The sequence below is a fragment of the Chelonia mydas genome, chromosome 20 (genome assembly GCF_015237465.2).
Source record: "Chelonia mydas isolate rCheMyd1 chromosome 20, rCheMyd1.pri.v2, whole genome shotgun sequence".
Lineage (NCBI taxonomy): Eukaryota > Metazoa > Chordata > Testudines > Cheloniidae > Chelonia > Chelonia mydas.
Window position 1 is genome coordinate 13,756,818 of NC_051260.2, and position 10,090 is coordinate 13,766,907.

Consider the following 10,090-nt stretch of genomic DNA (forward strand, 5'->3'; position numbering starts at 1 on the left):
AGGTGGGATGCAGTTATTCAAGGTTGTGACATTACAGTTTTGCATTTCAAAGCTTACAATAATAGGCACTTTTAACTACCTGACACTTTTTAAAGTGAACTTTTAATAATAAAATTTAGCTTTTAGTGAATTTTCTGTGCTTGAATGCTGAGGGTTTGTTTGCTCCAACATTCTTTCCCTGCCCCATTTTTTCATCCTAGCTGGACACGTACACCTCTTCTCTCTTGCCCTCCCCCTTCCCTTCCCATCTAGTTGATCCCCTCCTAGCTAAACCCACCCAAAATAAAAACAACTCATGAAACTGATATGTTTGCTGTTCTCACATAGTTCACTCTGCTTGTTATACTGCTTCCTCCACCCACTGTATGTAGTTTGTCTGTTTAGAGGGTAAGCTCTGCAGGGTTTTGCACAGCGCCTAACCCAGTAGGACCCCATTCTCAATTGGCCCCTAAGCACTATTATAATAAAATAAACACAAAGCACAGTGCCTCTCAATTTTGTACCATTGACTGGCTGAGCAAGGGGGTTGCTGGGAGCCTGAGGACCATATCTAATCTGGGTGGGATGGAGCATTACACCCACCTTAATTCTTCATAGGTGGAATTTGATACAATAGTCCCCCAGCTGCAATGCTCTTATGATGCATTAGACTAGCATGCATTGCATGCCGGTTCAGGTAGTTTTCACGGGCATGCAGGCCTAGTAGCTGCACATGAGCCTTATTAATAGGGGACAATTCTTATGGGCCAGTTGTTTATGAAATGCTTGTGATGTGCTAGACAGCAGCAAATTACATCTTCTGCTCTCTAACCCTTCACCCAACAACCCTATGCCAGGGCCCCCTGGAATATAAAGCACACTAAAGCATTTACATATATACTAAAAAAAGTGGGGGAATATGACAGTAGTTGGATTTGTATCATTTCATTGTGGAAAGTTTCTACTCATGAAGACTGCTGAGGGGAAAGAAGATTGAAACCCGGCTTAATACAGGGCCCTCGATTGACAGCCTTAACATATGGGAGCTTGGGACATGGACATCAGATTACTACATGGAATCCCCCATAGAAACCATGGCCTGAGGGGTGGGGTGAACCAGCTCTGAAAACTTAAGAGAAAGTATTTGTGCTGCCCCTAACTTCCTGCCCTGGCTCCCTTTGTCACCCTAGAGGGGAGCAGGCTTTTGTTTTCCAGCTGTACAGGTACAAATGAGGTAATACTGCTGGGCTGGAGCAAGTTCTCAAACTTATTCATGGAAGAGAAGTAGGTCACACTGCTTCCTTCTAAAGTCCAGCCAGTCATTTCTGTACAAGGAACACACTGACGGAAGTAGTTAGTCTAGCTCTACCCAGTAGGGGTTGCTGCGCTGAAGGAAGAAACATGAGCAGCTACTAGTGCCTACAGCCAAGGAGGAGGACCAGAACTAGCAGCTATGGAGGAGAGGCACCAGAAAGTGCCATGAATATCAAGCACCCAGTAAAGACCAGGTGATGACAGAGCAAGGCAGACTCTTGAAAGAAGCCATAGGGCCATTAAAACGAGAGAGCAAAAATGGTGGATCTTGATAGGAAAAGAAGAGGGGAGAAACTGCCAGCTGAGATACCTAAATACTTCCCTACTCTTACTTTTCCAGTGTTGTAAGGGAGACAGGGATACAGTATATTACAAACAGGAGTGGAAGAGGAAGTTTTATGTAACACCATCTGATAAAATGATAGTAGTAAAGTACAACCAATTCCTCTTCAACACCTGATTCTTTCATATGAAGCTCACATGCTCTTTTACAGCTCCATTAGAGAAAGGATGTTTTTCAATTTGAGGCCCCCCCTTGACATGCAATAAAAACTCAAGGGCCTAGCAGAGGTGGGGAGCTTACCTCAAAAAGTTTGAAAACAGCTTAGGGTGTAGGGAGCAGGTAGCTGGGGGCTGTGCATACATGGGGTAGCTCAAGGTGCAGGGAGGGCATAGCCTCAAGGTATAGGGAGAGGGGTATTAGGGGCTATGTGCTGGCGGGCTCTGCTATGGTCCCTATTCCCTGAGGGGTCTGCCAGCCACTGAGCCGGGCCCCCCTGGCACAGGGGACTCTTACCTGCTGCGGCCGTGGGAGCAAAAGGGGTGGAAAGCTGAAAAGCAGCTTCAACGTGGGGCAGCAGGAGAGGAGGGAACGGTGCCATTGCCTGCTCCATGGCACCAACTAGAGTAGCAGCTGTCTCACAGGGCCCTGCTCCAGCTTCCCACCTCTGACCTTGCCAAGGAGAGAAGATGGGGAAGGGGGAAGTTGTAGAGCTGCCCCTGAGACTGCCATGCTCTTGTGCTGGGTTTTTTTTTGGGGGGGGGGGGGGTGAGGGAAAAATGCCCTCCACATCCCAACTCCACCCACAGCCTCAGGGCTTCTGCCCCACAGGGAGCACGAGGGATCAGGGCTTCAAGCCCACAGGGGAGTGCTTATATAAGGCTACAATTTAGTCTCAGAATCTGTGACTTCCAGCTACCTCTGTGACTTCAGACTACAGTGGTCAGGAGCTGCAGGATCCTCTGGTCCTGGCAGGGGCAGGGAGCGGCATGGTGCCCGTCACCTCTAGTGGTCCCTGGAGCTCCAAGCATGGTCGGTAAACGGTAGTAGAGACAGGCATGAGCTGAGTAGTTTTAAACAGCAGTATCTTTGTTATGGAGCACAGTCTGTAGATATTTGCTTTTTAAGCTACCACAAGTATTCAAGACATTCACTTTGAAATTGCATCCTTCTGGGGGAGAAGATGATCATCAAGAGAAGAGATGGTGGTAGCTTACCACAACTCAGACAACTGAAGCAGCGTGGTGCTAGCACATGGGAGCTCTCCCATAGGAAAAAGGTATAGAACACCTTCCCAAAGTATGTTTGTCACGCAAGACAGAGGAGGGATAGAATGCATGGACTAGCTTGACTAATTTCCTCACGACCCCTGGCTCTAAGCTTTATTGGGTAAGTTATGTGCTCCACAACTCTAATGAAGCTATTAAGCCATGTTTACAAGAAGATTTTGCACCACCCCTGGTTCAGGACTAGTGGAGCTGTTCCAGGGATGGTAACACTGAAAGCAGCATAAAGAACCCAGACAGCACTGGAGGGTAAAAACCTAGGCCCCAGCCCTGTGAGCTAGTAATTCCACCATAGGTACCATCATAGCTCAGTGAAAAGTGCTAGTGCTAATACACTCTGCAAAAGATGGGTGTTTAGTGACTAAACCAGTGTTCAACTGCATTTTCCCATTACTCTGAAGTGTAATGACATGTTTAGATAAGTCCTTCATTCCAGACACCCAACCCTGCCCCCTTGCCACCAGACATGCCTAGATCTTTTCCTTCAGTTAAGGAGACTTTAATTGTGACGCAGCTCTTTGACATTAGTCTGTCATCATGGTAGTAACATTACAAGTTAAGTTTCCAGTGCATTCCGGGTTCATGCTCCCACATTGGAGAGAGAGCATGTTCTCTCACAACCCCCTCATGAATCTTTATCAATGTACTCAATCCTATAAAATATAAGCTGCTCTACTGCATTACACACATCAACTTTACACAAATGTATACAAAAAATATATAATATATACAGGAAGTGCCACTGTGCTCCTATATCAGGAACAAAAACCCTTTTATCAAAAAGGATAACTCCGGTGGTGCTACCAATTCAGAGGATCAGATTCCTTTGAAAAAAGTCCAGAGTCCATTAGTGTACGGAGTAAGTCTTTAACATAATAAGTTTTGACACTGACCCTGCATGCAGGATGATGGAGACTCAACATCCTGTTTAGGTACAGTGTACCTGGAATGAGAAATGGCTGCCCCATATTTGTTCAGCCCATGACCAGGAACCAGGATAAGAGACCTTAAAATGTCTGTGTGAGGGGGAAGACTTTCATAGAGGGAATGATTCAGAGTATTATACTTAAGATCCATTTTCCTTTGCATATTTTTTCCTAGACCAGACCTTGTAACTTTGGTTGTTAGGTTTAAACTCATCACACATTGGCTAAGGGCTTACTCATTCAGGCTCACATTCTGAAAGACATTAGGACTTCTCTAATGTTTCCAGAGTCACAGATTAAGCTCAAACACAGGGTGGCTTCCTTCTAACACTATCGACAGAAGGAAAAACTGTTAAGAAAACCCTTAGCAAGACACTGACAACTTACAGGAACTAAAAATAGTTAACATTTAAGAGTGTCCCTGTAGGAAAGTCCTTAAGTATAGGAAGTGACAAGGGACACAACACAGTACAACAGCAAAGGCAAGATGTTAGAGATTGTTTTACTTGCAAGTCCAGTTTTAGATTTATGTTTCACCCTTTCCAATGGAGGAACTACAGGTCTGCATGAGATGAAATGAAACAGATGCCCAGTCTATGGGTAACCAGTTAAGGGAAGGCAGCACATTGAGCACTAGGGTGGAAACTGGTCACCAGAACAAAGGTTTGGCCATGAGATGTTCTGCAGATTCCTCCCACAAGCAACTGCTCACTGATGTAAATACTTCAAGTGATGATCTGGGACTATAGAGTCACTGAAAAGCGAATGCACAATTTTCAAGATGGTACTCTTGGGGAAAAAGATACTTAGCGTGAAAGTCAACAACCTCCACTAAAGAGAAACCCTGAAGTCCTGGTTATGGTCCAAAAACCTTTTGCTTTGGAAGTGTCCTTATTTCAGTTCTCCGTGAGCAGCCTTGCTATATTGGCAGGATCTGCTCTAGTACACTTTTGGAAGCCTGTGGAATTCTGTCTGGAAACTTTACTTCAAATTCTATAATAAGGTCCCCTCGCTGGTCTGGATTCTTGGGATATGGGAGGCCCTCTCCAGGGATTCGCCGCTTTATCCCAGGTTTAATGACATCTTTAAATACCATTGGAATGGTCCTGCCATCCAGCGTCGGCACATTGACTGTGCAACCACACAGGGCCTAAGTATAAAAACAGGACAATTAAAACACTGTCTGCAAACACAATCTCTAGCAGATTTCCCGAACAACCAAAGAGAAAATGTTTCATTGTGATGGCCTGTTTATTCCAGTTAGGCTCTTCTGAATCCTGCTGAGTTAATCTGATACAGGCACCAGATCAACAGCACTAGAAATTGTACAAATATACCACAACAAACAGTTGTGCAACCCTTCCACATTGATGGATCAGCAGGGTCAGTTTGGATGTTGAAAGTTCACTTTCTCAACAGAGTAATTTGCCCATGATCTGCCATCTCTAATGGTGACTTATGCCCTCTGGTTGCTTCAGAAGGAAGTATCCTGAGGCTACTAACTTATTTTATACAGACCAGAAAGCAGTTAGGCAGGTATCCTATTATGGATTCAAGCCAGATACTGAACGAAGTGTAGGGGAAAGAAGAGATCTCAGTATTCCCATTTGTCACTCCCACTATCTAAAACCCAAGCCAAGCCACCCATTAGAGTCCCATACTGAATCAGGCACCTTTGCTTACCTCACGGAGGCTGATCTTAGCTGGGAAAATAATATCAGACCCATCTCTCTTAAAGACATTGTGTGGCTTGTCTTTTAAAACAAAGACAATGTCAGCTGGAATGTTGTTTGCTGTTTGGTCTCCCTCTTTGGGAAAAGTAATCTTTGTTCCTTCTTTCCACCCTCGTTTGACTTCAATGGTCAGAATCTTGTCCTCATTCCGTGTGGTCTTGCCATCTGTATTGAGTCGTTTGTGAGAGATTTTCATTTTCTTGGTGCAGCCAGTGTAGATCTCCTCCAAGGAAACCCTCAGATCATGAATGACAGGAGGGTCTTGTTTTTTGCGTATACTTTCATGGCCCGAGCGGGAGCGAGAGAAGCCCATATTACTAAAGCCCCCCATCTGAAAAGTGGAGAAAGGGTCATCAACATCCATGTCTTCATCTCCATTCCTTTGTACAAAAAAGGTATCAAATGGATTCCTCCCACCAAAAAACTCTGCAAACATAGCATGAGGATCTCCATGAAAGGTGTAGCTGAATGAGGTACCACCATTGGCACATCCACCACTGCTGGGACCACTTCCCTTTAGTCCTGAAAAACAGAGTAAATATAATCCAGCAGTTAGTCATAAAGCTTGAGTTTACTTGGTTCTTATCAAGAGTCCAGTCCACCATGGCTTTGTTAACTGCAAGACTCTCCCCCACCCTAAGATCTTTGAAAAGAGATTTTTATTCATGACTACGTTTGAGATGCATCACCAAAAAGAGGTTTGCTGTCATCTTAAAATGATGTCAAGATTCAAACCTCCCTAGTCAGAAATTAGAGCCATGTTTAAGAGCTCTCATCTCCTCCAATTAATGAGTCTCCTAAAGTATTAACTTATTCAGAGCCGTTTATTTTTTTATAATTGACCCAACTGTACCCCTTAATATGGCAGCAAACCTAGCTGGCCTATAAAACTTCCCATCTCTATCTACAGAGAGTCTGATTTAGAATCACTGTAGGCAAAAATAATTTAAACTGAAATGGTTGGAGACAGCAAAGTTAAATTTTTCCTACTTCAATGAAACACTGTTACTGAGGCAAGTTTCATAACCTAGCAAACAAATGTACTAGAATCTTCTAGTGACAAGCAAAGCCATTCTCTAGCCATGTCTCGGCTGTCCTAGAAAAGTGGCCTATCAGCATACTACCACTAAGGCATCAGCTCTTAAGGGGAAATCACTAAGAATTTACAGGAAATGCAAGATATAAGACACAGGAAACTAGCAACTGAAAAGCAGCTCAGACTCCACTTTTCGGAAGTAGTTTAAGGACAGTTATCTACAATTCTATTAGCTGGAAATATCAACTAAATTAGTTTTAAACAAATCCTTCTCTTCTTCCAGTTTCAGCTGAATACAAATATTGACAGTTGAGTTAGCTGAGCTAGCAGTGTTTGAGAAAGTACAAAGCAAGCTCCCTTGCTTGAGTCATCTAAATGGAGGAGACTGCGCCCTAGAAAAAACAATCTGGACTAATGTTAAATTAGAGATTTGGTGCAGAAGTTTAACTCCTTAATCTGGAGGAAGTCAGGCAGGCACACTGCCTCCAGGCTTTGCACATGGACTTCAGAGCAGGTCTCTCCCAAAGAGTCGGACACTGGTGTTCTATTAATAGTTTTAACAGGCTATGTTATTAATGCAACAGGACGCTGATAATAAAGAAACTGGCCAATTCCCAAATCCACTTATAGACAGTAGGAACTAGTTCTACTTTCTTTCATAACTAGCCCTGTACCAGATCTCCCTGTTCCTAGGAGTCTCCTCTTAGATTAGTTTGTTGACAGTCATTTTCACAGCCACTTAGCCGTCCCATGCCATTGAGAGCATCTACAAGCTGTACAGTCAAATTGTGTGTGTACAGGAAGGGGACACAAGCCCAGGATTCAGTACTGTCCCCTGAAAGTCAACTAGATGCACCCCTCTCCAGACTTGCAGACAAAACCAATGAATTTCAGGAGCAGGAGTAGAGGATAAAAATAAGAGAGTCCAGCTACTAGTGAATACTTTGTTCTCGGTCACTCCCAGGGCTGCCCCAAGAGAGCCTCTCGCCATCATCCTGTATGTACCGGGGATACCAGGAAGTTCAGGTGTGCCCCATTAGGGAATAATATCCCTCTTCCCCAATCTCAGAGCCGCACCTCACGTCAGGGAAAGCACTTACACCGGATACCCATCACCATGGCACCCCACACCACCCCATACAGGGGCCCTGCTACAGAGCTGCATCAGAATTTCCTTCTCCCCCAGATATACGGTCTGCCCCAGCCCCCCTCCAAAGAGCCCCTCCTGTCCCCACAACAACTGCACCCCAAACCCGGGCACCTCATTTCCCCTCCTCACCCACCCATCCTTAGCCGTCCACCACTGTCTCGGGCCAAGCCAGCCGCACCCTCTACTTTATCCGAAAAGCAGCACCCGTCTTCCCGCAGCGCCCCAGGATTCACGCTTCCTTCTCCCCCCCCGCCGCCCCCTCACATCAAGTCAGCACCCTTCGCCACCCCACAGCTCTACGGGGGCAGCCCCGATACTCCGCCCCCCCCCCCCGAGCTTTGCGGCAACCGGCCCGCAGCCCCCCCCCTCACCTTCCTCGCCGAACTTGTCGAAGACCTCCCGCTTCTTGGGGTCGCTGAGCACGTCGTAGGCCTCGGCGACCTCCTTGAAGCGCTCCTCCGCGCCGGGGTCCTTGTTCTTGTCCGGGTGGTAGCGCAGCGCCTGCTTGCGGTAGGCCTTCTTGATGTCGTCGTCCGAGGCGCCGCGGGCCAGGCCCAGCGTGCGGTAGTAGTCCTTGCCCATAGCGGCTCAGTCCCTGCCCGTGGCGCTCTCCCGTCCACCGCGGCCCCCGCCGCGGCCGCCTCCCCGCATTTATACGGCGGGTGGCGGAACCTTCCAGAGCTCGCCACGGCCCTCCAGAACCTTCCTCCGCCCCGGCCGCCGCCTCCGCCAATCCTAGCGCGGGGCCGGCCGCGCCCCGCCCCAGTGGGGGGACGGGTCTGCGTCACGTGAGCGCACACAACCCTTCCCCCGCCCCTCCCCTCCGAGAGAGCGTAACCGTCGCGGAGGCCACGCCCCTGCTCCACCCGCACCCGTGGGGTGGGCGGGGACAGAGGCGCGCGCTGGGCGACCAACGGTCGCAGCCCGTCAGGCGGGACCAATGGTTGCGGCCCCTCCGAGCGTTCTCGCCCCGCCCCCTCCTCGGGGCGGGGCTGGGCGCGAGCTGAGGTCTGAAATGTCAATTTCCAGGGCAGCCGCCCTGTCCGTCTGCGTCCGCGGAAGGAACGGGGGGACTTGTGGGGCCCGAGAGGCGAGCGCGCTTATCCGAGCACAGGCTCCCCTGGGCTTCAGCCCGCTTCATCGGATGCATGCAGTGGAGAATACAGTGGGGAGATTTATATACACGGAGAACAGGAAACAATGGGTGTCACCATGTACCCTGCAACATACACACTGCAAGGTACACACCATACACACTGCAACATACACACTGCAGCCATACACACTGTACACACTGCAACATACACACTGCAACATACACACCGTACACACTGCAACATACACACTGCAACATACACACCGTACACACTGCAACATACACACTGCAACCATACACACCGTACACACTGCAACATACACACTGCAACATACACACCGTACACACTGCAACATACACACTGCAACATACACACTGCAACGTACACACCGTACACACTGCAGCATACACACAGCAACCATACACACCGTACACACTGCAGCATACACACTGCAACATACACACCGTACACACTGCAACATACACACTGCAACGTACACACCGTACACACTGCAACATACACACTGCAACATACACACGCAACCAGAGTGATCAGGAAACAGCAAGGGGGGGCGGGACACCTTTCCCAGTGATAATCCACGTGGGCCATTTCCAGCAGTTGACAAGAACGTCTGAGGAAGGGGAGGGGGAAATAAACAAGGGGAAATAGTTTTACTTTGTGTAATGACCCATCCGCTCCCAGTCTTTATTGAAGCCTCAGTTAATTGTGTCCAGTTTGCAAATTAATTCCAGTTCAGCAGTCTCTCGTTGGAGTCTGTTTTTTAAGTTTTTTTGTTGAAGAATTGCCACTCTTAGGTCTGTAATCGAGTGACCAGAGAGATGGAAGTGTTCTCCGACTGGTTTTTGAATGTTACAATTCTTGACGTCTGATTTGTGTCCATTTATTCTTTTAGGTAGAGACTGTCCAGTTTGACCAATGTACATGGCAGAGGGGCATTGCTGGCACATGATGGCATATATCACATTGGTAGATGTGCAGGTGAACGAGCCTCTGATAGTGTGGCTGATGTTATTAGGCCCTGTGATGGTGTCCCCTGAATAGATATGTGGGCACAGTTGGCAACGGGCTTTGTTGCAAGGATAGGTTCCTGGGTTAGTGGTTCTGTTGTGTGGTGTGTGGTTGCTGGTGAGTATTTGCTTCAGGTTGGGGGGCTGTCTGTAAGCAAGGACTGGGCTGTCTCCCAAGATCTGTGAGAGTGATGGGTCGTCCTTCAGGATAGGTTGTAGATCCTTGATGATGCATTGGAGAGGTTTTAGTTGGGGGCTGAA

General features: G+C 47.6%; 1 protein-coding gene across 1 annotated transcript; it reads right to left on the reverse strand.

Annotated features, from left to right (window-relative positions):
• Positions 1-3,342: 3,342 nt before the first annotated feature.
• On the reverse strand, positions 3,343-8,539 carry DNAJB1 (DnaJ heat shock protein family (Hsp40) member B1). Its single transcript, XM_007069165.4, has 3 exons — positions 8,076-8,539; positions 5,469-6,040; positions 3,343-4,935 (listed from the first exon to the last, which is right to left on the reverse strand). The coding sequence occupies exons 1-3, from the start codon at positions 8,284-8,286 to the stop codon at positions 4,705-4,707; spliced, it is 1,014 nt and encodes a 337-aa protein (XP_007069227.1). The 5' UTR covers positions 8,287-8,539; the 3' UTR covers positions 3,343-4,704.
• Positions 8,540-10,090: the final 1,551 nt, after the last annotated feature.

Bases quoted from the DNA above. Each gene is read 5' to 3' on its own strand.
- DNAJB1 (XM_007069165.4), bottom strand. From the start codon at position 8,286: ATGGGCAAGGACTACTACCGCACGCTGGGCCTGGCCCGCGGCGCCTCG. The intron at 6,041-8,075 runs GTGAGGGGGGGG...TCTGTTTTTCAG, and splicing joins CGACAAGTTCGGCGAGGAAG to GACTAAAGGGAAGTGGTCCC. The intron at 4,936-5,468 runs GTAAGCAAAGGT...TTTTATACTTAG, and splicing joins CTAAGATCAGCCTCCGTGAG to GCCCTGTGTGGTTGCACAGT.